At 56.2% G+C, this 27,818-nt stretch overlaps 1 protein-coding gene across 3 annotated transcripts; it reads left to right on the forward strand.

Annotated features, from left to right (window-relative positions):
• Positions 1-3,330: 3,330 nt before the first annotated feature.
• Positions 3,331-27,818, forward strand: MELTF (melanotransferrin). 3 transcript variants are annotated; one of them, XR_006782438.2, is made up of 17 exons: positions 3,331-3,493; positions 4,549-4,703; positions 5,652-5,754; positions 8,056-8,238; positions 10,226-10,382; positions 11,540-11,607; positions 15,083-15,270; positions 15,985-16,165; positions 16,895-17,046; positions 19,361-19,457; positions 20,356-20,550; positions 21,526-21,682; positions 21,771-21,838; positions 23,581-23,768; positions 25,236-25,434; positions 25,920-26,827; positions 26,928-27,818. XR_006782438.2 is itself a non-coding variant. In XM_045812614.2 (16 exons), exons 1-16 carry the CDS (start codon positions 3,445-3,447, stop codon positions 26,000-26,002), a joined length of 2,223 nt encoding a protein of 740 aa, XP_045668570.2. In that variant the 5' UTR covers positions 3,331-3,444; the 3' UTR covers positions 26,003-27,818. The 3 variants fall into 3 exon arrangements, 2 of the variants coding, with proteins under 2 accessions (XP_045668570.2, XP_045668571.2); XM_045812614.2 differs by having other exon boundaries at positions 25,920-27,818; XM_045812615.2 differs by having other exon boundaries at positions 5,655-5,754; positions 25,920-27,818.

Genomic DNA, 27,818 nt, shown 5'->3' on the forward strand with positions numbered 1-27,818 from the left:
CTGATTATATGATCAAATCTCTCCTATCCTATAAAAACTTTCTGTTGACTCCTAATCCCTTTGAAGCAACCTCCCTCCTCTGCCTTTCTTAAGCCAAATATCTTTGAAAAGACACTCTGTCCGTTTTCCATTCATTTGTAATAATAATTTGTTGAATGCCTGCTGCATTTTAGACAGGAAGGTAGACATCGGGAATGATGGCAGACAAGACACCACCCTGCCCTCGTGAAGCTCAGCCTCCTGGCCAAGCCTCAGCCCTTGCCATGCCACTGGAACTGCTCAAAGCTGTCTGTGGACCTCCTACTCCCCAAATTCTGTGGCTCTTCTCAGTCCTTCCCCCTCAGCAGCATCAGTCACTTGAACAGCAATTAATAACATCCTAAAACATAATAGAAATTGTCCTCCATGCTCAAGGCCTGTGACGAGTACAGAGAAGCACAAGCATAAAATCTGCCTTTGAAAAGCTTACACACAGAGTATCGTGCAGCCCAAGTGAACAGGGCTTCCCTAAGTGAAGCTTCATAGGGAAAACACTTTGAAAGAGGCAAAAGCTTGTATTAACAAAACTTGCTCAATATATCTACCATTGATCTCAATAAACCAATTCAGATGTATTAACCAGTTAGCAAGTACATGGTGGATGAGGTCAAGAGTAAGAATGTAAAGCCTTTGATAGCACATGTACTGCTGCAAATGTTCACCACTGCTAATATTCTCTGTGCATACCAGTCCTTCCAAGTGTTCCCCAGTTAAAAATTGTTTGGGCTTGTTCTTAATTAGTCAAAGATATTATGGCTCATAGAAATAGAAAAATACAAACCATGGTTTGTTGAGATGAAAAAAAATGAATTTTCCTAAGATTCTGGGTAAAAGAATTGGGCATCCATATTTTGCTGGCTCATGAGCCAAACAGGTTCTCTATCCCCTGTCATCAAAGGCCCCCTCTTCTTTCTGAGTCCCCAGAGACTATCTTTAACGTGTTCCATCCCATAGCACTTGCTACCGTTCCTCAGTTCCCTGGCAAGCAAGCTCCATGTGTGGGGGGGGCACCCTGAATCCTTGGAGAGCCAGAACTGGGTCTTTGGCAGAGTGGAGAAGAGCTCTTTGTATTTCGTATTATGGAATAGAGTCGGGGGCGGGGGGGGGGGGTCCCAAAACAGTGTTGTTTAGGTCCCAACATCTTATAGAGTCTTAGTGAAACTAGTTCTTGTTTCTAGAAGGAAGCTCAAAGGCACTCTTCCTCTCCTCAGTATGATCCAGAATAGGGACCAAACCATCCTCAGCGCTTCTGCTCCTCTATATGGCTGTTTCTAGGTGAGATTACTGGCTCATTATTCTCTCATTGCATCCCACCCATTCCTCTGATACCTCAGAAATGGCAGGATCCAGCCTCAACCCAAATCAAGAGCTCCCCATTACATATGGATATCTATGTGTGTAATGTCCATGGCCAAAGCTATGTCCATGCTAAGGCCGAGCAAATGAGTCAGACACAGAAGCCTCTGGAGCCCAGAGACAGCAAGTTCAATGATGAGTCACAGTTGGGGAATGACTCCCCAGAGATAGGGAAAGGACCTCATTGTGAAATTGCTCACCCAAGCTCTTAGGTTGTAGCTGTCTGACACCTTATCAGTGTCACCTGGAGTTCTGCTAGAGGAATAACTTAATGAACACAAATCTTGCCAGTACTTTCTGGTTGCTTCAGGAGTGTAACAGAATGAGCCTTTTCATCCTCGTGGTCAGGAGGGTGAGACTTGCTAAGGATGCTTCTATTTATTTCATCCTCTTAGGACAGGCCATAGCCCCTCTGCCAGGGCCACCTGCTAGTCGGTTTGTATGAATCAGAAGGAGGTGCCCCTTCCTGATGGACCCAGCTCAAAATGGAAAAACAGCTTCTACCATATATGTCCCCCTCCGATTCTCCAGACATCTTTTGGGAGAAGAAAAATGACATATCAGAGCCATCATAACCTTTTACATATGGAGAAACTGAAACCCAGAGAGAGAAGAATGAACCTGCCCAAGGCCACACAGTGAGCCAGTGATAACGAAAGTATATAGCTCAGGTCTCCTGCAGTCCGGCTGGTGGAATTGCCACAGATCATCTCAGGGTGTGATAAGCAGCAGCTTCCTGGCCCGTTCAGAGGAGCCAGGGCTCCCTTCCCCACAGACCAGAGCAGGCTCGAGGACTGACAGATTCAGACGCAGGGATCCCTTCTCTAGCACTCAGTGTTTTTATTACATGTGTCCTCTACCCAAGACAGCTCTCATTCCTGGGTACTCGTGAGAGGGCGAGGACAAAAAAATAAGGACACCAACGGAAGCAGAGAAGTTAGTAAGAATCCCGGCGGTCCACTCCCCACATTCCCAGCACACGTGGAGAACTGCACTTCTGGTCTACCTGGAACGGTGCTTCTCAGACGGCGTTGTGCACTAGAATCAAAAGCATATGCTGCTGGCCCTCCCCCCAGAGCTTTGATCTAGCGCCTCAGAGGCGGGCCTGAAAATGTGCATATCTAACACGTTCCCGTGGGTGCCCATGCTGTGGGGTCTGGGGACACACTTTGAGACCCTGAGGCCTAGAAAAATAGACAACCCAGCCTTTCCTCCCTCACCTTCTTCATTCTCTCTCTCCTTTCATGTCCCTCTCTGTCCTTTTCTGCTTCTTCCTCCTCCCTCTTTTTGGTCTTCTTCCCATCTTTCAAAACAGGATGGAATGAGCCAGTCTGCCAGGGATCCGGGTTCTAGTTCCAGATCTGTTACTGACTAAATGTGTGAACATAGGGTGAAATCATTTTCCCAGCATAGGCCCAAGGAGAGAAACCCCACCCTCCCAGCCCCTCCCAAGCCAGGACCACATCTCCCTGGGCTCATCCCTGTATCCCCAGACACTTTGTGCAATATGTACTTGCGGAGAGAGGCTGGTGAATGAATTCGCTGGCCTTTCAGCTTCCTTGCAGCTCAGACTCCTGGATTCTGACTTCTTCCTTCCAAGTCTGAGCTTTTCCCTCTTCAATTCCACGTGATATTTAGGATCTTTCTAGAACAAGGGGAGGGGCCGATAGTTGAGGGGAGAGACCTCTAGAACAGCCTGTGAGCTGGGGTCATCAGACCCCAGACAATGGGTACCTGACATTCAGGGACAGATAAGCGCGTGTGCCCAGAGGCTAGGAGCACCTGAGACCCTGAGAGCTGGCGGCTCGACTCGGTCAGGGCGGCCGAGGTTCCAGCAGAGGGCGCCAGAGAGAAGGCTAAGCCCCGCGTGGTCAGCCCAGGTGTCCAGCCCGGGGTGGGAGGGTGCGCCCGAGGGGCGTGGACACGCCAAGGCACGCCCCGGTCGCACTTAAGTAGCCGCAGGCCCGCTCTGGGGAGGTGAGGGGGAAAGTTCGGCTGCTGCTGACCCACCCGCACCCAACCCGGCCCCCGCTAGCTCTAGACCGCGCCATGCAGGGCCCGAGAGTGGCTCTGTGGCTCTTCCTCGCTCTGCGCACAGGTGAGGCCCGGCCGCCCGGCCTTGGAAGGAGCTGGGGAGGTGCAGGGTCTCAGGCAGCTGGGAAGTCTTGCCGTATCTCCCCGGAAAGGGGGGAGGCGGAGAAATGCGCCAAGCGCCGCTGAAGGCGACGGAGGGAACTAACACTGACCCCAGCTGACCGGGACGTCTGGAGGGCTTCCTGGAGGAAACGGCATTGAGCTGGGCCTTGGAAAAGCGGGCCTTCTGACAGGCCAAGGAGAGCGGCAGGAGGAGGCGCGGAGGGGAGAGCCTTAGAGGGTCAGGAGAGCTGGGAGGGTGAACGCTCTTGACAGGCCTGGAAGCTCCAGGAGGGTTTGGGGGCCAGAGCGCCTCTGTTTCTCCCAAGCCCTCGCGGGAGAAGATTCTCAGGGACTGGAGGGGAGGGGCGCGAGATGCGACGGGGAGCCGGCCCCAGGGCGCCCTCCAAGGTGCGGGGAGGAGGATGGGGCCCTGCCCGGTCTCCTCGTGTCTGCACATCTGTAATCACAGACGCTCCAAGAGGGCGCAAGGCTCCTCAAGGGCAGCCACAGCCCCTTCCCAGTCTCAGTTCCCCGTTCATGAGGAGGGCTCAGGGACACCGAGGGAGAGAACTTATCACCTTCTGGTTGGAGACACAGAGGCCCCAGAGGGGCAGGAACTTGCCTCCTCACAGAACCAGGCAGCACTCCCCAGCCAGCGTTCTTCCCCCCAGCAGGCTGCTCTCTGCCAGTGAGCAGGGCTGGGGCTAGCTGAGTGCTACCCTAGGAGACGCCCCCAACCTTGGCCTCTGTAAAGTGCCAGGCTCTGAGCTGCACGTCTGCCCCAAGTGCGGCCATATGCATGTCCCCACACACAGCTTTGCCTATGAGCCCGGCCCCTTTCTGGTCTGGGACACCTCTCTTTGCCTCCGTTCCTCCGAGTGGGAGGGCAGGGCTGTTGCACAGGACTGGCTCTGCATGTTCCTGGGGTCCCACAGGGCTTCTGGAGCCACCCTCCGTGGGGGGCGGGGAGGGCAGGGGACGCCGGGGCCCCTGGGCCTCACTGTCGCCCGCCCCCAGCGCTCAGCGGGCTGGAGGTGCGGTGGTGCACCACCTCGGACCCCGAGCAGCAGAAATGCGGTGACATGAGCAAAGCCTTCCAGGAAGCCGGTATCCAGCCGTCCGTCCTGTGTATCCAGGGCACCTCCGCCGACCACTGCGTCCAGCTCATCGCGGTGAGTCCTCTCCCCTCTCTCTGCCACTGCCGCCTGCCAGACCGGAGGGCTCTGACTCAGGAGGGAGTGCACAACAGCGTCATTCACGGAGAAGGGTGCTGGCTTCCCCCGCCAGGACCAGGCCCAGGAGCTCCTGAGTTTCCCCGGCAACAACGGCCGGCTTGTTTCCTGCCAGGGCCCAGGCCAGGCACTGGGAGGCCGCAGGGAGGGCCCCGGCTCAGATGCGCGCCGGTAGGGAAGGGTATCAAAGAGGCAGAGTTTTCCTTCCACAAGGCCCCTGCTAGAGCAGGGACATTACCCACCCCGTCAACGGGAGCCCAGACAGCAGACCCCTCAGTGGCGATTTTCCAGAATGGGAAATTTCAGCGCAGCCCTTGATTTCTCCCCAGACCTAATCCAAGTCCCACATGGTCTGTGGGTTTAAGTCAGGCTCCATGGTGAGGAAAGAAACCATACTGAACTAGAACTTTATCACGCACCTCAGGACACTGAGAGCATACTGCCATGTGCATTTGAAAATAAAAAGGGAAAAAATGAAGAGGGCACTTATGGGACTCCATCTGCATCCTAGAAAACCCAAGAAACAGGTTAACAGTGGAGTCAGGGCGCTGAGAAATAGGGAAATGAGGGAGACTCACTTTCTACTACGTGCCATTTTGTACAGTATGATTTTTTTTTTACCATGTAAAGCCAATAGAAGCCCTAGAAAATTAATAATTTTTAAATAACATAATTAGAAAAACAAGGCAAGCCCTTGGCCTAGGAGAGCTGTCCCCTAGGACCTGATAAAGGGTACCCTCTAGGCCTTGGTGGTACAAGGCCGAGCCAGGGCAGGGTTCCCGGGCCAGACAGAGAGGACCAGTATGGAGCTCTGTGGCTTTTCAAGGGGCTCTAGGCCAACTATTGGATGTCCCTGAGCTCGGGGCTGAATGGGCCACATGTTCCCAGCAGGCCCGGGAGGCTGACGCCATCACCCTGGATGGAGGAGCCATTTATGAGGCAGGGAAGGAGCACGGTCTGAAGCCCGTGGTGGGCGAAGTATATGATCAAGGTCAGAGGGCTGAGCGGGATGGAGGGGCGGGAGGAGAAAAGGATGTCACTCTGCAGTGTGTCCTTGCTGGGCCTGGCCACACCCTACAGCCCTCAAGCTGGTCAGGAGCCCCGTCCCCACAATAGTCCTGGGGTCCAGGCCAGACAAACCTACAGAGGCCCCGGCCCGTAAGTCTCTCCTGACACGCCCCTCCGAGCAGGGGCGCCAGACCCTCAGACGGCTGACTGGAGTCTGTTCTTCCTTGTGGGGAGCCCATCACCCCTGTAACTTGCACCCACAAACTCTTACTGAGGGGCTGCCCCATGTCTGCCGTAGTGTTGTTAGGCCTAAGTTCAGTGGGCCCCTGTCAGAGGCAGCAGGGAGGAGGAATGGGGTCGGGCCAGAGAGTTGACCAGGACCCGCAGAGCCCAACAAAGCAAGAACACGTCCCAGTTCTGCCATAGCCTTCCTGCGAGCCTCTGTGGCCTTGAACAACCTTCCTTCCTGACTGTAAAATGGGGGTAATGACCCTCATCCTGTCACACAGACTAAATGAGTCAGCATGGCACACCTGACACGTGGTGTGTGCTTAGAAATGTGAGTTCCTTCGCCCCAGTCCCTGCACCTCATGCCAGACATGCCTCTAACTCAGCCAAGCCTTGGGAGCTCCCCCACCACCTCTACTTGTCCAAAGGGCTAGCCCCTGTCACAGCCCAGCTCAGCTGTCACCTCCAAGAGCTCCCCTGGCCCCTCCCATCCCTGAAAGGGCTTCTCTTTCCTGCTTTCCCGGAGCTCTGACTCACTCTATTAAGATCCTGTCCTCTTCTGTCTTGTTGTCTTTGTCCTCACCACAGTGAGTCCCTTGAAGAGGGCCAGGTCCTCATCTCTGTAAAGCCCCAGGTACCTGGTACCCAGCACAGGGCCTCACGTGGCTACCTGGTGAACTGATGACCATCAGATGACACAGGACAGAGCCTAACCCTGCAACCCCACCAGCCTTTCCACTCGAAGGCCAGAAACTGCCCTGCCTCATTGGCCCTCTTTGATTAATTCAGCACACTTACCAAGCACCTGCTGGCGTGCCAGTCATGAGCACAGAGTCGGAAGCAAAAGAGAGCCAGTTCCTCCCTCAGAGAGCCGGAGTCAGATAGTGAACAAACACACACAAAGAAGTGTAGTTAGCACTGCAGTAGGGGCTGTGGAGGAAGTAAATGCCTCAGGAAGAAGAGAAGAAATGTGGGGGCCCTTCTGAAATAGAGCAGACAGGAAGGCTTCTCTGAGGAGGTGACCTTGAAGCTGAACCCTGGCAAGGGTCCCAGGTGGGAAAGAATTTGGTATTCAAGGAACCAGAGAGAAAGGGCACGGGGGTAAATCAGAGGGTGGGGCCAGGCCTGGCTGCTTAGGTTGTCAGGGCCTAGCTCAGGTGTGCAAGAAATAACACTGGCTCTGTTTGCTAGAACTCAACTTCATTCTGACCGTGGGCATCCCACCACTACAGGGCAGTCGGGGTGGGGGCGAGGGGGAGGTGAATGTGGGGGTGGGTAGGGGGATGTGATGCCTTCTGGTCATCAGTCCCCATAGATAAAGTCATCCCTGTCTTGTCTGAATGGCCCCTTGTAGGCCCCATTTGGCCCAGGCAAGGCTGCCCACTCACATGCATCCCATTGACGTTTTTGAGTGATTTGGGACGTTACTAGTTTCATACATTCTTTCTCCCTCTCTCTCTCTCTCTCTCTCTCTCCCCCCTTCCCCTCCTCTCACTCCTTCCCTCACTCTTCCTACCTTCTCAGCACCTAATCTGGGTGAAATCCTGTCTACGTCTCCTGCTCCTCCCACCACTCTTCTCCCCATAACCATGGTACCATCCCCTCAGTCCCTCTCCGTTCCCCCCAGAGGGCCTGGATTTTGGAAAGCACAAGACTTGCAGGCCACTTCCGCTCTCAGTGTAGCTGCGGAGCTCCCCTGACAGGCACCAGCATCGACTCAGCTAAGTGCCAGCTGACTTGAGAAGGAAAAGAGAGAAATGAGCCCCTCGGGATGACACCTACCATGTGACTGGAGGGGGCCAGGGTCTCGTGCTAAGGCATGTGGATTGTTCCCACTTGCTCTCTCGGCAACTAGGTAGACCGTGTACACATGCACGTGTACACGCGTGCACTCACACATACGTGTGCATGCGTGCCCAGGTACCTGTACGCACACACTCACATGCGCATGCATGCACCCACACACCCCCGGGTCCCACAGCCTTCCTAGGCAGGGTTCCAGCCTCTCATGGCTTCTCCCCTGCCACCCTCACTCTTCTCCTGTCCCTTCTCCTAGAGGTCGGTACCTCCTATTATGCCGTCGCTGTGGTCAAGAGGAACTCCCCCGTGACCATCAACACCCTGAAAGGTGTGAAGTCCTGTCACACGGGCATCAACAGGACAGTGGGCTGGAACGTGCCAGTGGGCTACCTGGTGGAGAGCGGCCGTCTGTCCGTGATGGGCTGCGACGTGCTCAAGGGTAAGGGCTTCAGGCCAGGCAGGAACTTCTCCTGCAGGAGCGCTGGGTTCCCTTCCTTTCCACTGCCCTGCCTTCCCCCAACGGGTGACCTCCCTCGGGCTCACCTTGAGCCTCCCGTAATTAAGGAGCAGCGCCGGCGCAGCTCCTCCAGGGCCTTCCTGGTTCGTGGTATCAGCCCTTCCTTGCTGGTGCCGGCCGGCCTGGTGCTGCTACCATGTAAGTTCTGGGGGATGGGCCCCTCCAGGGCACTTGACGCATGACCCTCGCTCGCTCCGCATGGTACCCCAGAACACAGCCAAGCACAAGACCCACCCACAGTTGGGAGGCGATGATGCCCAGGGAGCAGCTGTCACCTGCGTAGGTCCCTATTTCCAGACACGTGTCCTCAGCTTGACAGATGAGAAACGATTTTTTCAGAACCCCGAACAAGCTGCTGGCTTGCACCCAGAAAGCTCACAAGTGGGTAGAGACCTACGGCTCCCCGGTTGATTCATTTATAGTGAGAAGAGGGATGTCCTGCAAATAGAATGTTCCCCCGTGGAAGGGAGTTGAGAGTGATCCGAGAGGGGTTGTTGAGAATAGAACACGTGCGGAGGGAGTGAGGTGAAGCTCTGCGTGCCCGGCTGGAGCCCCCAGCACTCATTCTGGTGGCCTGGCCAGAAGTCCTGCTTCTCATGCTTTGGGCTTCTTTTCCTGGCCACCCCGCTGTGACAGTCTGCCCACAGTGAGCTCAGGACTATGATGTGGCCCGTGACCTTTGACACCACATTTGTAAACTGCCCTCCTGGGATCACCCCCCCCCAACAGTTTTCCGTGAGTGTGCTGCCTCCTGGTTTGTCCCCCAGGTGACCAGTACTTCGGGGGGTGGGGGCCGGTGGGAGAGCCCTCGGGAGAACATAATGGTCTTTGAAAGCCCGGTCTTTGCTGTCAGAGAGCGGTACCTTTCAACCCTGGCTCAGCATGGTCTGCCGTCAAGTACGCGGCTCTGCCTCATTGAACTTCAGTTCCCCGTCTGTAAAATGGGACAATGAAGCGCTGAGATAGTTCACAGGACATCTCTACGCGTGGCACGGAGTATGGCCTCACCGCGTGGAGCCGTTATTGCTATGAGCTCAGCCTCGCGGGGGCACCTTGCTGTTGCGGGTGGACACGTGCACGCACACACATGCGAACCTCTCTGTGCGCATGTGCACACATGCACGCATGCACAGTCCTACACTGCCGCCTACAGCCGCAGCTTCCGTGTAAACCAGCACGACCCCCAGGAGCTTGGAAGCCAGGTGCTTTCGGATGGTGGCCAGATACGCGTGGTCTGACCGTCAGTCAGCACATTGATTAAATTTCTACTCCCCTGGGAGAATGCAAAAAAGAAGACCAGGAAAGGGAGCCCACTCTGGAAGAGCTTGGTCTAGCTGGGTGATGCGCCAGCATCCCGCTCAACCCTGTGTGGCACGAAGGTGACCTTAGCGCAGGATAAATATTTGCCAGCAGGGTGGACGCTGGGCCACGGTGCTGGCAGGGGCCCCAGAGCCATGCAGATCCCTACCACTTCCCCGATGAGGCCTTCCTCCCCGTTCCCCTGGCCTCTGCTGTGTTTTGAAAAGCGTTGTCTATGAAATTATAGGCATAACGTAATAATTTCTTTCTTTCTCCACTTGCATTGATTACATATAACTGATTCGAAGGGAAACCCACGATGAGAACAGTATGTATTTGATAGTTGTCATATGTGGCCGTTTGGGAATAAACGTTTTCTTCCCTTGAGCCATTTTAAAATAACAACATCACTCCCACCCCCCCACGGGGCTTTTGTGGCCCCAGTCTGGGAATCAGTGACCAGGTCCAGTTCCCCTGTTTTGCTCAGTCTGCAGCTTGGAGGGTCCAGCGTGTCCCTGGGGGGCCCAGCCCGGCTGGATTGCGTGTGGCTGGGCGCCTGGGGGCCTGCCGTGTGGCTGACCGACCGCCCTCTCCCTCCTCCTTCCCGCAGCTGTCAGCGACTATTTTGGGGGCAGCTGCGTCCCCGGGGCAGGAGAGACCAGCTACTCGGAGTCCCTGTGCCGCCTGTGCAGGGGCGACACTGCTGGGGAGGGTGTGTGTGACAAGAGCCCCCTGGAGAGATACTATGACTACAGCGGCGCCTTCCGGTGAGAGGGTGGGGGCGGGAGGAGCCAAGTCTGGGGACTTTGAGGCCACGGAGCGGGTGGAAAACAGCAGGGCACTGAGAGGGCCCCTACGGGAGTGGCATATTAGCTGCACCTCATCAAAGCTCCCTTTATATAGTTCGTGTGCCTGGTTAGTTTACAACCGTCCAACTGGAACATGCCAGACTGGGTTTGCTCACAAAGTCAACATGTTTAGTATATTTAGAGAGGTGAGGGCTTAGAGAGAAGAAAATGACAAAAACAGTGTTTTGCCACTTTTAGGTCCCCATTCTGGTGTCTCAGACCAGTGGGGGGGGGGGTGTGGCAGGAACCCCGAAGTCTCGACACTCAAAGCTGGCATCAACTCTGCACCTGACAAGGGCTGGCACTTTGGGTAAGCCCTCCGCAGAGCCAGAAGAGTCTCCAGCAGCTGTGGGACAGCTGCCTCTGTCCACAGATGAGGGAACACGCTCAGCAGGGCCTGGAATGGAAGCCCCCGGAGCCCCTCTAACCGCCTTGGCCTTAGCGTTTCCACCTGGAAGCGGGGAGCCGGCTGCGGCCCCATGCCTCAGAGTGGGATCTGGGTAAATGCAGTTTGGGGCACAGAGAGAAGCACAGTCCTCGGTCCTCCAAACCAGAGACTTTGGCCCACCCCACTCTCCTGGTGTTCGCCCAGTCCAGGCCTTGCTTCTCTGCTGCCTGTGGGGACCCAGGCAGCCCTTTGCCCAGTAGGCCCTGGCCTGCCTCCCTCACTGGCAGTGACCTATAAAGGATCCAGAGAAGTCCTGGTCCCTTCCCCTCAGGGGTGTTTGGTGTGATATGAGAAGGTCTTGTCTAATCCCCTGCCTCGGGGCAGACTCCTCTTCCAAACACCCCAAGCATTAAAGCTGTTGATCATAGCATCTGTCCTGGGAGCACCTGTACCGTCAGGCCCCCAGCTCGTCCATACAGGATCTGTACTGACCATAAAGCGTCTCTCCCCATGGAGAGCTACTTTCTCAGCCCCACTGGACAGGTGATAGAGCCCTAGGAAGACTCCACAACTTGGCGAAGCCACACAGGACACAAACCAGGGAGCTCAACCCTGGGACAGCCTGACCGTGAAATCTGTGCCCACCATGACCGACCCCTGCCCAGGCTCACTGGTTTCTCCTCTGCAGGTGCCTGGCGGAGGGGGCAGGAGACGTGGCCTTTGTGAAGCACAGCACGGTGCTGGAGAACACGGACGGTGCGTGGCAGGGGCTGGCCGCCGGGAGCGGGGTCTCAGGCCCTGTAACTGCCCCTGGAAGGAAGAGATGGGTCTTATGAGCAGTGTTCAAACAGCTCTGTGGGGTGAGGGGGGCTGCTGAACACGTCTGCCCTGCTCTGGTTTGTGTCTGGTGCTGCCTTCCACTGTAAGATTGGGTTCTGATTGTGCAGAACGTTCGCAAGTCTGCCCGAACGCACATCTGCCCTTCCTTCTCCTGTTATCTGTAGGAGCCATTCCCGATCCCTGAATGAGGTCTTAGTAAAATGGGTTAGTGTTAGGTGTAGGTCCCTTATATCATTGTCATTTAACATTTTTTTTTTATTTTGCAATAATTGAACTTTAGGAAAGTTGCAAGGATAATTCAAGGAACTCCCCTTTTTTTTTTCCCCAAAAGATTTATTTATTTATTTTAGAGGGGGCAGAGAGAATCTCAAGCAAACTCTCCGCTGAGCCCAGAGCCCGACTCGGGGCTCGATCTCTTGACCCTGAGATCGTGACCCGAACAGAAATCAAGAGTTGGATGCTTAACCAACTGAGCCACCCCAGCACCTCCTCCATTTATTTTTTTACCCAGATTCCAACTATTAGCATTTGCCACATTGGATTTATCATTCTTTCTATACCTGTATGTATTCTTTCTTTAGAATACACTTGCCTGCATCACACCCTTTAATATTTTAGCGTGTACCTAGCCTCAGTACAGTTATCAGATTCAGGAACTATGACACTGACACAACACCGTTATCTAATCCACAGCACGTATTCCAGATTCCCTAATTGTCCCAATTCTATCCTTTGTAGCAATTTTTTTCAGGCCCAGGACCTCATCTGCGATCAGACGTGGTATTTAGTTGTTAGGTCTCTTTAGTTTCCTTTAACTGCTAAGCAGTGTCTCCAACTTTCCTTATTTTTGTGGCACTGACATGTTGGAAGAGTCAGGCCAGTTATTTTCTAGAACATCCCCTAATTCGGATTTGCGTAAGGATTGTTTGTTTCTTGAAGGTGAGGTATAATTTACACGCAGCAAAATGCACCCTGTTTGAAGTACAGTTCTGTGAGTTGTATAACCATGACCACCGCAATCAAGGTAGCGATTGTGACTGACCTTTGACCCCACAAGTTCCTTGATGCCCCTTTCTGGCATTCACCAATCATGTTTGTCTCTGTAGTTTTGCCTGTTCAATAATGTCTGATCATTTTCTTTTTTTTTTATCATAATCTCTTTTTTATCACAACCTTTACCTTTAAAAGCCGAAGGTCCATCATGTGATCTGACATTCAAAAAGGCAAACAATATGAACCAGATTTGAAAAAGAAAAAAAAAAACTGATTTGAGTAAGGAGGAAGCACATAGGATTATCTCCAGAGCAAGATGATCCTGTGAAAATGGGCAGCTGGGACTTGGGCCTCAAGACCAAGCAGAGGAAAATGTTAAAGGTGGAGAAAGAATAGGGATGTGTTGGTTAAAATCAGCTGTTTATTTATTTATTTTAAGAGAGGGAGAGAAAGAATCTCAAGCAGACTTCCCCTGAGTGTGGAGCCCAACTCAGGGCTCGATCCCAGGCCCCCAAGATCATGACCTGAGCTGAAATCAAGAGTCGGATGCTTAGCCAACTGCGACACCCAACTGCCCCTAAAATTGACTCTTTTAGAATGTTGATGGTAGGGACGCCTGGGTGGCTTAGTCGGTTAAGCGTCCAACTCTTGATTTCAGCTCAGGTCATGATCCCAGGGGCCTGGGATCGCGTCCTGTATCGGGCTCCATGCTCAGTGGGGAGCCTGCTTCTCCCTCTGCCTGCCATTCCTCCTGCTTGTGCTCTCTCTCTCTCTAACAAATAAATAAGATCTTTTTAAAAAATTAATTAAGTAGAATAAAATGTTGCTGGCAATCTAAGGAAGTCTAAGGATGTAATTTTTTAAAGACTGTCTTCATGCAAAATATTGGTAAGAGCAAAAACGGGAATTGACAGAAATGTCTAAAGTGGTGAGGAGGCTCTGACTGTCCCTCGCCAACGAAGACCAGGAGAGGCAGACTGAACACCTAACCGGTGCGTTTGTGTCTCGGGGAAGGCGAGATGACCTCCCGGAGTCTACACAAGGCTTCGCAGCAGATGAGAAGTCGAGAGCGGGGGAGGAGGCGAGCATGGCACAGTGTGGTTGTTGAGAGCACTGTAAACCATCCCACGGTCGTGAAGCCTGACCTTCCTGCAGGTTTCCACACTGTGACTCTCAGTTTTGGGGTTTCGTTTTGAAATAGCTTTGGAGTGAAGAGCTTTCATGACCCCACAGATTATTTTTACCCCTCCTATTTCCTAGCAGAAGCTTGTCCTCCTCAATTGAAAATTTTAAAAGTCATAAAAATATTGTTATATAAGACCATCTGTTGCGTTACAATTTTAGAATTAGTCTTCTTAATATTCCTGTTGGTGTCGATATTCACTCTTTCAGATAAATCTGGCTTTCTATTATGAGTTTTATGGAAAATTTCCAAAAGGGTGGGGAAAATACTTTAAAATGACAAGTGGGAAAAAAAAGAAGAAGATGCGAGGGGCGCCTGGCTGCCTCAGTCGGTGGAGCCTGTGACTCTTGATCTTCGGGTCATGAGTTCAAGCCCCATACCGTGTGTAGAGATTACTTAAATAATTTTTTTTTTTAAGTAGTGGGGCGCCTGGGTGGCTCCATCAGTTGAGCGTCTGACTCGTGATTTTGGCTCAGATGATGATCTCGTGGGTCGTAGGACAGAGCCCTGTATTCGGCTCCATGCTCAGCGGGGAGTCCGCTTGGGATTCTCTCTCTCTCTCTCAAGTAAATAAATAAATCTTAAGAAAAAGAAAGTAGGATGTGGGATTGCCTATCAGGTATGTCCTTAACCATGTTACAAATGGTTAGAAAATAGAAGAAACAACTTGGAGGAAATATCCCAAAACATGAATAGAGTAATATTGGATTAGTGCATGGGCAAAGCTTTGGAGAGCTACCCTTTTCTCTTGGGCTACCGTTCTTGGTCCTTTCCGTCTGACTGTGTTCCCACCGTGGCCCCTGCCTGCTGCTCAGAGCCAAATTGAGTGCCCAAGGGCAGCAGGGACCTCCTGGTACCTTTCTCTCTCCTTGAGCTCCCCTGATTCTCTTACTCTTTTTAATATTTATGAACAGTTAAATGTTTATATGTGCTATACTATTGTCAGATACCTCCAAGCCATGTTCTTTAGAGAAATTGGTGAGAGGTCGGAAATGTAAGTAAATAAAGAGTCCCTTGAGATACCTGGTCATGTGGAGTGCAGCCCCCAAGCTCCTTGTCATTCCCAGCTCTGGGTCGTCACCTCCTGGAAGAGTTTCTTTTCACCTTGAGTCTCTGGCCCTCTCCATCCTAGCCTCTGCCCAGCTCCGTTTCCTGGGCCTTCCTGAGGTCCTCCCCATACCCCTGAGGCTCACTACAGGCTTTCCATCTTCCCAGGGAAAACTCTTCCCTCCTGGGGCCAGGCACTGCTGTCCCAGGACTTCGAGCTGCTGTGCCGGGATGGCAGCCGGGCTGATGTCACCGAATGGAGGCGATGCCACCTGGCCCGGGTGCCTGCTCACGCGGTGGTGGTCCGGGCCGACACAGACGGGGGCCTCATGTTCCGACTGCTCAATGAAGGCCAGGTGAGTTCAAGGCACCCCCCCACCCCCGCCGCACAGGTTCCCAGATGGTACCAAACCTTGTCTCTCGCGAGGGTAGGAGCTCAGGCTAGAGCCATCATGGGGCTGGGCCAGCCAGGCCAAGAGGGGCAGGACTGAGAGACCCTCCCCTGGGCTAGACCACAGCTGGGGAGGTCTCCGTGGTGTCCAACCTCAGTGTGAAGGAGGGACCAACTGTGTGAGCTGGCAGCCAGAGAGGGGAGACCGAGGCCTCAGGAAGCGAAGAGGGCCAGCCAGAGAGCGAGACCGGGAATGCGGACACCCCTCAGAGAAAGCTGCTTAAAAGTAAAACCAGACTATATGAGCAAATAAACAATGTGACAAAGCCAATTTCAAAGTACGCCGTTAGTTAAATGTGAATGATGTGCTGACGTCACTATTTACAAGAACAACACATTTCTGACTGGACACCCCAGCTTTAGCTAGGTTTGCCCCATCCGTGCCACCACGGCCAGCCCCATCACGTGTCCTCAGTCCCGTTCCACGCCTGGGCTGTGAGAGTGACAAGGCGGAGCACAGAGGACGGACGGCGGTGGTGCTTCACCCCTCCTCAGAGTGGGCGCCTGGCCAGAGGGCACAGGAAGAAGGTGCTGCTGGCTGATCCGGGAGGAAGGGATGTGCTCCCCCGCCCCGCCGGCAGCACCTCACCGGCCCCCACCCCCATCCCTTGCCACACAGCGTCTCTTCAGCCATGAGAGCAGCAGCTTCCAGATGTTCAGCTCCGAGGCCTATGGCGAGAAGAACTTGCTCTTCAAAGACTCCACGTCCGAGCTGGTGCCCATCGCCGCACAGACCTATGAGGCCTGGCTGGGCGGCGAGTACCTGCATGCCATGAAGGGTCTCCTCTGCGATCCCAACCGTAAGTCCGCCCGTCTCTTGTCCAGGGGCTCCAGCCCAGCCTGACCACAGGCGTGACAGTGCGTTCTGGACAGGCAGCTGGGAAAGGACGCTCACCCCAAGAGCGGTGCCCTTCGGCCACCATGAGAAACAGTTTCTTCCACCTCCCTGCCTCAGGGGGTTTGGGGAGGAAGCTTCTCCAGAGTTGCATGGCCCACTGTACCCTGGCTGCCCCATCTGCTCCAAGGGGTGGGATCTAGACCATCAGGCTCGGTCTTGGGAAGAGTCCCCTTGCCCCTCCACACAGAAGTCATCAAGTCCCAGCATGCTCTCTCCTCAGTGCCTTACTCTTCCTCCTCCCCACCCCACAGCCAGGGCCCTGGCTCAGGCGTTGTGTGTTGGCTGGACCATTGCAGCAGTCTACAGATGGGCTTCCTGCCTCCTGCCCCCTACAGCCAGGGAGACGGTGCGCCACTCAGTTGCACACACGACAGCCATGATCTGCCTCAAGCCTCCTCACAGCCCCATGAAAGAGGCACAGTTATCCCCTTTCTGTGAGAGGAAACAGGATCAGAGGGTTAAATGACTTCTCGTAGCTAATGAGGGAAAGAACCAGAATTTCCCTTGGGTCTGACTCCAAGCTCTTCCTACTGAGGTAGTAGCCCCCATGACCCCACCCCACAGGCCATGCTCGGGGCCAGCCCCCGAAGCAGGTGAGTGTGGTGGTGACCACAAGCTCGCACACACACAGGGCTGCCTCACTACCTACGCTGGTGTGTGCTGTCCACTCCTGAGATCCAGAAGTGTGGAGACATGGCTGTGGCCTTCAGCCGGCAGAGGCTCAAGCCAGAGATCCAGTGTGTGTCGGCCGAGTCTCCCCAGCACTGCATGGAGTGGATCCAGGTGGGGCCGCACCCAGAGGAGCGGAGTTGGCCAGGTGGGCAGGCGGTGGCCGTGCCCGGGATGGTCCTTGCCAGCCCTCCCCCTGAGCCACCTGGTCTGAAGCCTACAAGGCAGCCGGGGGCGGCAGTCTCCTGTGATAACCTCACAGAGAAAAGGGAGGAGGAAGGACCGGCAAGGACCAGCCACCCCACCCCAGGGGACGGGGCTGGAGGGGGGGCTGTTTCCTTTCAGGGAACCCAGGAACCCTTCCTCGCCGAGTGGGTGAGCTGAGAGCAGAAGGAACATCGGGAGGCCGGCCCGGCTAGGCACTGGTTGTCCTGTAGCCTTCAGTAGAGGGGCATGAAACAGTGTTGGCCCCCTAAGTACAACATCCCCTGATATTTTCCATTGTATTCTGTCCTGGTCTTTGTTTCTAAGCTCATCATGGCCCCATATATTGCTTTGGCATCCACTAACCTGGTCACCGCTGCAGTGAAGGGCCCTGCCCTGCTTAGCTTCTCTGACTGGAGACTGAGGCCAGAGCTTGGAGGTGGCCCCGGGGCCCTGCAGGCAAGGGTGCCAGCCTGGTCACAGATGTCCCAGCAGCCCCTGGGTTCCTGGACTCCTCCCTCCTCTTTTGTTTTTTTTAAGACTCTATTTGAGAGAGAGAGAGAGAGAACAGGGGAAAGGGCAGAGGGAGAGGGAGAGGATCTCAAGCAGACTCTGTGCTAAGCCCCACACGGGGCTAGGTCTCACGACCCTGAGAACATGACCTGAGCTGAAACCAGGAGTGGGACACTGAACAGACTGTGCCACCCAGGTGCCCCCTCCCTCCTCTTTCTTAAGAGCAAGTAGGTAGGGCCTATGGTTAGGAGCCCTTATCAGGGCAATCCCTGAGTGCAAGCCGGACCACTGCCTCTCAGGAGGGTCCGCCCTGCCCCAGCCAGGCAACCACGCTGACTTAAAGGCCAGGAAGAGGAGAGTGGGCAGGAATAACAGGAGGCCAGGATCACGATAGAGGACAGGCTCACAAGCGTGTGAGTGCCATGTGCTGCACGAGGTGCTAAGACTTCTGGTGGACACCTTCACTCAACCCCCACAGCAGCACTCCGGGGTGGGTGTGATCATTGTCAGGAAACCGAAGTTGGGAGAGGCTGGAGAAGCAACCTGCCCAGAGTCACCCAGCTCAGGGTGGGGCAGCCCCTCGCCCCAGGGACCCAAGGAGGCAGTGCTAAGGGAAGGGGCGCTCGGCTGGAATGGAGGAAGGAGAGACTGGAGGTAGAGGGCAGGCTGTCCTGTGCGGGTGGCTGGGTCCACGGGCTACAGAACAGGGAGAGATGCAGGAGGGAGGGTTCAGCTCCCTACAGGCAAGAGCTTGTCACTGTCCAAACTCAAACAGGGCCCAGGGGCTCCCCAGCAGAAGAGGAGCAGACTTGGGGGTTCCTCAAAAACCCCAGCAAAGGCTCAGAGATGCTTAGTTCTCAGGCTTTGGGGGATGGTGTCCAGTGGAACTCTGACCCCTGTCTCCTTCCCAGCCGCAGTGGCCCAGGGAAGGGGGTGTCAGCCGGACTGGGTTCTGCCTGGCCCTCACAGTGGCTAGGAGGTCTGGGTGGGAGGGAGAGGGCCCCCAGAGATGGACGCTCCAGGCTCAAAACTCAGTACCACCTGCCTGTTATTCCAGCATCACAACTCCATGCCTCTGGGCCTGATCGGCGGGGGGACACCTTCCCAGGGGGCGGGTGTCCCCTCTCTCCCCCACCCCACCCCCTTTCCTTGTCACACTACTGTGTCTTGATTGTTAGGTAACCCCTGTTCGGGTCCAAGGGGCCGCCTGCCCAGAGGCTTCAGAATGGACAAGATGGGGGGGAGCAGGGGAGACCTGGGGTACTTCAGGAGGGTCAAGAGAAGGGAGCCTCCTGGGGCAGAGCTTTAACCATGAAACTGTCATCTTTAGAGGCCGGGCTCGTTCATACATTCACAGACACATTCAACAAATACATATCGCATTTGTGCGGTGGGCCAGCCCTTGGCCGGGGGTGGGGGGGACAGCACGGTGCCCCGGGCCTCTGTGGGCTGGCAGTCCCTGGGCGGGCAGGGGTAGGGCACCGTTCTGCCCAGAACAGGGCCCGGCAACAGGAGCAGCAGACCCCCACGGATGGAGTGCGAGCGCCGGATATCTCAGGCCTCGGGTCCTGCAAGCAGCTCTCTGGCCCACAAGGGTGGGGGTTCCCCAGGGAAGAGAGCCAGAGGCCAAAGCACCCTAAAGACCCTACCCTGGCACCTCTGTCAGGTTCCGACACCCCCCTGCCCGATGACCCTTTCTGTCCCCCTTCAGGCTGGACAAATCGATGCTGTGACCCTGAATGGCGAAGACATCTACACAGCAGGAAAGAAATACGGCCTGGTCCCAGCAGCAGGGGAACACTATGCCTGTGAGTGTGGGGCTGGGCCCTGGCTGCTGCGAGGAGGCAGCTGATAGGTTCTCGGTATCAGTTTCCCCCCGGGCCCTTTTCCACAGCTCCCCATCACGGTCTCTCTCCCGGGGCTGGTTGCTCTCTGTCACAGGCAAGCCCTCCTGCCTCAGGCCTCAGTTCTCCCATCGAGTCATTAAAAGTCTGGCAGGTGTGGGCAAACTTGCTGTAAAAGGTCAGGGAGTAAACACTTTAGGCTTTGCAGGCCACATGTTCCTTGTTAGGTTTTTTGTTTTTTGTTTTACTACCCTTTAAAAATATAAAAACCATTTTATGCTTCTAAGCCAGGTCGTACAAAAACAGGCTATTTGCCACCCCCTCAAAGAGAGGGCCTCCTCTGCTCTTCCCGCCTACCCGTTGTGGCTCCTAGAAGGTGGCCCTGGGGACTCTCATTCCAGTGGCCTGGGCTGGGGCCTTGGTGCTCTGTCCTCCTAAGTGGTGACCTCAGGTCTTTCCACTTGGATGTGAAAAATCTCTGGGCTTAGGAAAAATGGCGTCTGCAGTCCTCAGCTGTGCCTCCACCTTTCTCCCAGGATGTGAGAAAAATACCACCTGGGTATAAGAAAAGAAAAATCCCTTTGGGTGAGGAATGATGGGGGATAGGTTGGGGGAGACAGAACTCTGAAAAGCAGAGCCAAGGGCTGCTTCTCAGCCTTGGGGGGTCAAGCAGGGGTCCCACTGCTGGATGTGTGGCTGGGGCCAGGACACTAAGTGGGGAGAGGCGCTCGGGGTGGGACCACAGCTCTGACGCAGGAGCCGCCTGAGGGAATGGGTTGAGGGCACGAGGGGACTTGCCCCAGGCTCTGGCCTGGCCAGGCAAGCACAGGCGAGGGGCCTCACGGGCGTCCCCCGCCCGCAGCGGAGGACAGTAGCAACTCATACTTCGTGGTGGCCGTGGTGAAGCGGAACAGCTCCTACGCCTTCACCCTGGACGAGCTTCGGGGCAAGCGCTCCTGCCACTCCGGCTTCCGCAGCCCCGCGGGCTGGGACATCCCCGTGGGCGCCCTGGTGCAGAGGGGCTTCCTCCGGCCCAAGGACTGTGATGTCCTCACAGGTACCACCCTTGCAGGGACACAGACGTGCAAGCTCTTATGGGGGGGGAGGGTCTGCTGCATTGGGGGGGGAGTTATCTGAGGGTCAGGGAGCTGTCCCCCAGCAGGATCCCACAGAGCAGCCCAGAGAGATTTCCTCGTCCTCCTTGATGTACCCTGTTCTCCTGAGAAGGTTGGGAAATAGTCTTGGCCACACTTGTAACAGTCTGGGGGGGGTCTGTCTGGTGGTTCTGTGGAGGATGCCGTGGTGCCCCCTACCCACTTACCAGGCACTTACCCACTTACCCAGAGTGTAACTGGCTCCAGTGGCATGAGGAGCAGGGGGCGTGCATGGGCTCTGGGCCCGGCCGGATCACCGTCCAGTCATGGGGCTGTCCCCACATCCCAGCAGCCACGGGACGTCTGGGGGACCTTTATGGAAAGTGGCCGCCATCTGTGTATTGCTGAAGAAGACACGGTTACCGAGCAGCTGCCATATGCCATACCCAGGGCCCTCCCCACGTGTTAGATCACACGCAGTCATGGTGAAAGGAAGGCGGGAGGAAGCTGGCAAGATCCCGGGCTGACTGCACACACACCTCTGTCCCGTCTGGCACCTCAGGAAGAAACCACATTTTTCTCTAACCACCTCCACAAGCACACAGAGAGTGTTAGAGTTGGCTGCTCCCACTCCTACACAGGGGCAGTGCCCTGACTGGAACAGAATAGCTTATGAGGTAGTGAGTTCCCCATCCCTGAGGGAGTCCAAGGGAAGGCTGCGTGACTACTAACCAGAGGTCGTCCATGGGGTTCCTGTATCTGGACAGCCTCTGTGTTCCCCTCATCCCCGCAATTCTCACAGGAGGAGATGTGCCCTGTGAGCTGGGTGGGCAGTAGAGCCGCAGGGCCAGGCAGAGTGGGCAGACCTGTGGGGATAGGGCGGCCCTCCCGTCTTGCTCCTGCCAGCCCCTTGACACGGCCCTGCCCCCCTGCCCCAGCCGTGAGCGAGTTCTTCAGCGCCAGCTGTGTGCCCGTGAACAACGCCAAGAACTACCCAGCCTCGCTGTGCGCGCTCTGTGTGGGGGACGAGCGGGGCCGAAACAAGTGTGTGGGCAACAGCCAGGAGAGGTACTTCGGCTACAGCGGCGCCTTCAGGTACTCGGCTGGCCTGGCGGGTAGGCCCGGGGCCAGCGCGGAGGGTGCGCCCTCCTGCCAACACCGGCCTCGGCCTCTCTCGTGGCAGGTGCCTGGCTGAGAATGCAGGGGACGTGGCCTTCGTCAAGCACACGACTGTCTTTGAAAACACAAATGGTACATGAGGAGGGGCTGGGGCCAGATTCTCGGGGTGGGGGGGCGGGGTTCCCCATCTCCAACATGGTCCAGGCCCTGGGTGTTGCTGGGATTGGGGCGGAGCAGCAGCTGGGAAGGACAGAGGCTAGAAGGCTGTGCCCCCTGGGAGACCCCAGAGGCTCCAAGGTCCTCTCAGTAAGATCAGACCCCAGGCCACACGTCCAGGTGCAGAGGACACATGACAGTCTTTACTGGGCTAGAAACTCCACCTCAGTCAGTTTGGAGAGATTCCTTCTGGGGCGTTTACGTAGCACCGAGGTGCGTGGTGCAGGGCGTGGCAGCATCATCGGTTCCCGTGGGCATCTGGGCTTTGGTCCTGAGCTGGGCAACGCCTCGTGCGGGGAAATCGGTCTGCAACCCCTAAGCCATGAGAGGCAGGGCACACCCCCATTCACATCACATGGGTGGCTTTTTCTCTGCAGTCACTTTCCTGGGCCCCGCCTGGGAAAAAGATCTCTGAACCTCTATGCCCCAGACTCCCCTAAGCCCACACCTGGGTCCTGTCAGGGTGCAGGGCCCTTTAGCCTGCCTCACTTCCCTCCCCGCTCCTATTCCATTTTGCCTCCAACACCTACTGTTTGTTCTTTCTCTATACGCTGCCTCCACCCAGGCTTTGAAACCCCAAATGCTGGAGGCTCAGTCTTCTCCATTCAGAAATTCTTCCCAAAAACTCAGTGCAGAAAGGCATAATGTGGTCCGAAGGGGAGATGGAGACTGGAGGAGAAGCAGCAAGATGCGCAGGGAAAAAACATCAGTTAGGATTTCAAAACTCAGATCCCACCATGCCTGGGAAGGTCACCACGGCTGGGAGGGCTCCTAGGCCCTGTTGCCACAGCCCCTCACCCCTGCCCAGCTCCCATCAAGAAGAACAGTTGGGATCATCCCCCGGGGGAGGAAGCTGTGAGGAGCCAGTGAGCCCTGTCTGGCCCCGGCCCTCTGTAGTCCTGGGATAGGGTTAGGGAAGGGCGGCTCATGGAGGGGCCCTTTCAAGATTCACCTGCAGCGGGGCCCTCACCTCCCAGGGCTGCTCCATTCCCTTTATTTTTATCTCTACTTGCGGGCCCACCTGGAATTCCTTCTGGAAATGAGAAGAGGGTGGATACTAAGTAAATACCTGAAGGCATAAAGATAATGAAATTCCCAGGAGCAGTGTTTCTCAGGAAGCCCTTGGGCCAACTTCAAGCCCTGCGGAAGCCCTGCTTCAGCCTCAGTGGGTTGTTGGTTTAAAACACAGATTCCTGGGCCCCACCCCAGCCGTACCTTTGAAACTGCCCCCCGCAGATCAACACATGATGTTATACCTGGTCAGGTTTGAGAACTTCAGCCGTTAGGGGAAAATGTCAACCACCACCTTCAGAAGCCCATCCCCAACTCAGGCCCGAGACCTGAAACACACAGATGGGGCTCCTTGGGAGTGATCAAGAGCCTCAGTTTTTCCACTTGTGCAATGGGGGCGATCACACTCACTGGCGTTGCTGTCTTGAGGCTGGAACAGGTGCCTGTGAAATGCCTGCCCCGTTCTCGGCGCTCCCTTCTCCCCACCCTCCAAGGCTGCGACCAGGGTTGGCAGAGCGACTGGGGAATGGAGTTGGGAAGCTGGCCAGACGTGGCCACCTCTCCACCCCCCGCCCCGGTCAAGGATTTGGGGACCCAGGAGGAGAGCAGCCTCTCTCTTCCTCTGTCCCTCTGCTGCTTCCCCTCAGGCCATAATTCTGAGCCCTGGGCCGCTGAGCTAAGGTCGGAGGATTATGAGCTGCTGTGTCCCAATGGGGCCCGGGCCGAGGTGTCCCAGTTCGCAGCCTGCAATCTGGCGCAGATACCGTCCCACGCCGTCATGGTCCGGCCGGACACCAACATCTTCACCGTGTATGGACTGCTAGACAAGGCCCAGGTGAGCCAGGGCGGGGGCGTCGGCACTGGGGGGATGAGCAACGAGGTGAGCCAGGGCCCCGGGTGCCTCAGTCTACCTGGAGCAAACCGAGGAAGGCTGAGGGAAAGTTCGGAGATGTTCACTTAGTCAAGCCATTCCTCCAGCTGTCCCTTCTGTGTTTGCATTGTTAATGTTTCCTTCTCAGCCAGCCCGTTGTCACCAACGTACAAACCTGCTGCTGTTTCCATCACCTTTAAAAGACGAGCCCCCTCTTGGTTCCACATCCTGTTGTAGCCCTAATCCCACCCTCTTAGAGCAAAATTCCTTCAAAGAGTCATCTCTACTCGAGTCACCAACTCCTCTCCTTCTGGTCTCTCTGCTCTGGACGGGCCCCTAGCAGGGCCTTGAACCTGAGCAAGATCGCAGTGGCCCGTGGTGCCAAGTCCAGTGGCTGCTTCTCAGCCCACATCTCCTGACCCTTTAGCAGCACTGGCCACAGCTCCAGCCTGCTGGAGGAGATTCTCCCCTTGGCTCCTGGGTCCACACCTGTCTGGCTTTCCTCCCAGGCTCGGTGGCCACTCCTTCCTCCTGGCTTGTAAGCACGGAGAGCCCCCGGGCTCCATTCTAAACCCTCTTCACCTGCCCCTACACTCCTGTTGACATCACCTGACAGCCATCTATTCACTGACAGCTTCCAAACACACCTTCAGCCCTGCCTTCAGCCCACCCTTCCATCTCGAACAACTGCCTGCTTGACATTTTGACTAGGATTTCTAACAGGCTCCTCGGCCTGAACAAGCCCACAGCTGGCCTGCCCCGCTTCACTCAGACTCCCCCAGGGCTCTGAACGGCAACTGCAGGCTTCCCATTTCCTCAGGAGTCATCTCGGACTACTCTTTCTCTCGTATTCTACATCTAGCCCCTCCGCAAGTCATGTTAGCTGTGCTTTCAGTAGACATCTGGAAGGAACCCAGACTGTCTGACAACAGGGCCCTTGGTTCCCAACCACCACCCACCCCCCCCACCTCCTCATCCCCCCTTCTCCCCTCAGAAGTGATATGGGGAAGAACCCTGTGGCAGTGAGCATTTTCCTGGAGAGAAGGCTGACCTGCCCTCAGATCCAAAGATTGGTGGCCACTTTGATCCTTTTTTTTTAAGATTTTATTTGACACAGAGAGAAAGATAGTACAATCAGGGGGAGAGGGAGAAGCAGGCTCCCCACTGAGCAAGGAGCCCAACGGGGGACTCGATCCCAGGACCCTGGGATCATGACCTGAGCCGAAGGCAGCCGCTTAACCGACTGAGCCCCCCAGGCGCCCCACTTTGTCATCATAGCTTTACTCCAGAGCCCCTTTGATGACAGCTTGATGAGTTGTGGGGCTTACGATGTCAAGTCAGTCTTGGTGCCGTGAAACTCCTTGCTCTTTGGTTCGCCGTATAAAAGCCACGAATGTATAAAAGCAGCTGGGTGACGGTGGGTGCTTTCAGGACCTGTTTGGAGACGACCACAATAAGAATGGCTTCAAAATGTTCGACTCCTCCAACTATCATGGCCAAGACCTGCTTTTCAAGGATGCCACGATCCGGGTGGTGCCTGTCGGCGAGAAAACCACGTACCGAGACTGGCTGGGCCCCGACTACGTGGCTGCTCTCGAAGGGATGCTGTCTCAGCAGTGCTCGGGCGCAGGTAGGGCTTGGCCCGCTGGGCAGGCAGGTTCACACCTCACAGAGCAAGAGCAGGTGTCCTGCCACACCCCCTCCCCCAGCATCCCTCCCAGCCTTTCACCCCCAATCCTTGAGTGCACTGAGGGATGCTCTGGCTGGTTCCAGACGATCCAGGTAAGGTGGGGGGTGGGAGGGTGGTCTGAACGGGAAGGCTGCAGACCTGGCCGTGTCACCCAGACAGACCTGGATGAAGGATATGAATGCTGCAAGTGATGGCCCAGAGAGGACTGAGGCAGCTACGTACATATACGTGAAGTCTCCTTTTGAAAGGAATGACTATGGAAAGAAAGCAGGGGAAAGAATTCTAATAGGGCAGAAGGAGGGAGCCTGGGTGAGTCGAGAGCAGAGAAACACGCCCTGGGTCCCGTCCTGAGTGCCCGTGCCAGCTGCCCGCAAACGCTGTTCCAGGCGTTCGGAAGCCCTAACTGCCTGTGTTTGCTCCCTCAGCGGCCCCGGCCCCCGGGCTGTCCCAGCTGCTGCTGCCGCTCCTGCTGTGCCTCCCGGCCGGCCTCCTCCAGCCCAGCCTCTGAAGCCGCCCGGGCAAGCCAGGCCTCCCTCGGAATGGAAACCTACTGGGAAATCTCTATGAATAGGCTGTTCTCCTGGGTGAGGCCGGCGGGCTGCTCGCAGGGACACGTGTGCTGGGAGAGGAAGCGTGAGAAAGCCCGGAGCTCCTCGGGCTGCGATTCTGACACCGAAGAGAAGCTGCTGTGATTGCCTCAAACCGGAATAAAGATGCAAGCGAACGGAAAGTGCCCCCACCTCCAGCTGAGTTGGACGTGAGCAGCGCTCCTGCGTGAACCCAGCCTCTGCCTCCCCGGCACCACCTGTCCCCCTGCCACCTGAGGCGGCCCGCTGGCCGGCCTCCCAGTCACGCCCCACCCACGGGCTGGCAGCCGCCTCCCTGCGCCGACAGGCTCCCCCACCCCAGCCTCAGCCCTCTCGGGATGCGGGAAGGCCAGTTACCAAGGCAACAGGCTGAGCCCGGCTTCCCACTCGGCCCTCCCTGCGGAGCCGGCCCTGCCCCGGCACCCAGGGGGCCCCTCCCCTGCTGGTTCCCACGTCCCCTCGGGGAATGGACAGGCCCCGGTACCTCCTGTCAGCCCCGGCTCTGGGCTCTAGACTTCCTCTACCGGCCTCCCTCCTTAGGACACGGGTCTGTCCCGGAAGGGAGGGGGGCATCCACCAGATGAGGCTACAGTCAGGCCTGCCAAGGAGGTGAAGCTGCCGGACACAGCCTTTGTCCTTGTCTTCTGGGGCTTGGCATGGCCCAGGCCACTGGCCACCTGACTGTGCCGGGCCGACCCCAGGGGTGAAACCCTCACGGGGTCCTCAGGCACAGGAAATGCTCCTCAGTAAGTGTCCCCCCCCCCCGCCGCTGAGTTTCCATCTCACATTCTCCTCCTCCCCCCATGCGACGCCCACCGCTCCTCAGCACCCCTGTACTTCTCGCAGGGCTCAGCCTTGAGGACGCCCAGAGAGCTCGCGGCCGGAGCAGGAGGCGGCCCAGGCCTCTGAGGCCCCAAGAGCCCTGTGAGGAGCCGGGAACGGGGAGGTGCCGTTCTCTTTGTCAGAGGGGCCACGGCCCGGGTCAGGCACCTGTGGGGACACCACCTCCTCAGTGTGAGCAGGGGGTCTCCTCACCCAGGCCTGTGCCGGGGGGCTCCTTCCCATCCCCTGTGAGTCAGAGAAGGGAGCCCGCTGAGGGTCTCCTCTACTCCATTTTTGCCACGGTTGTCTGGGGGCCAAAAAAGTTTCCGGAACTGCCAGCTCTCTTCCTCTGAATTTTGCTCCCTGAGAAAAGAAAAAAGAGAAGAAACAGGAGCAAGCCACCCTCTCAGCAGACTGGGAGCTGCGTGGGTCTGGAGCTATTTGTGGCTCGATCTGCGGGGGCCTCGGGGACGCCGATGACAGGCTGGTTCCTGGTGCTTCGCCCCCATCCATGGGGGTGGATACCTTCCATCTCCCAGCCGCGAAGGAGGCCCCTGGCAGCCTCCTGGCCACAGACCTGCCATCCGCCATCCTGAGGAGGGAGACCGCGGCCACTGCAAGGGGCCGGAGGGAGCAGCCCCCGCTGCCAAGCTTTGTACCCTCTTCACAGAGGGGAGTGAATGATTGTCTGACCTGATGATTGTTTGTTTGTTTAAAGGGCGATTTGTGCAGTAAGAGTGTATTTGTTTGGCTGCCCTGGGCTAGAGTGACACCAGTAACTATAAGCCACTGTGTGACCTGTGTGAATGCTCTGTGACGTGGGATTTTCAGGTGACGGCCTGGGGGCACCTCTGTGTTAGTGCTAATAAAAGATATTGGTTTGTTTTTTAAATAAAGCCAAACAACCCTGTACCA

This window comes from Ursus americanus, chromosome 4 (genome assembly GCF_024610735.1).
Source record: "Ursus americanus isolate L20-20 chromosome 4, mUrsAme1.1.p, whole genome shotgun sequence".
In the NCBI taxonomy this organism is placed as follows: domain Eukaryota; kingdom Metazoa; phylum Chordata; class Mammalia; order Carnivora; family Ursidae; genus Ursus; species Ursus americanus.

Bases quoted from the DNA above. Each gene is read 5' to 3' on its own strand.
- MELTF (XM_045812614.2), top strand. From the start codon at position 3,445: ATGCAGGGCCCGAGAGTGGCTCTGTGGCTCTTCCTCGCTCTGCGCACA. The intron at 11,608-15,082 runs GTGCGTGGCAGG...CCATCTTCCCAG, and splicing joins GGTGCTGGAGAACACGGACG to GGAAAACTCTTCCCTCCTGG. The intron at 17,047-19,360 runs GTGGGGCCGCAC...GTCCCCCTTCAG, and splicing joins ACTGCATGGAGTGGATCCAG to GCTGGACAAATCGATGCTGT.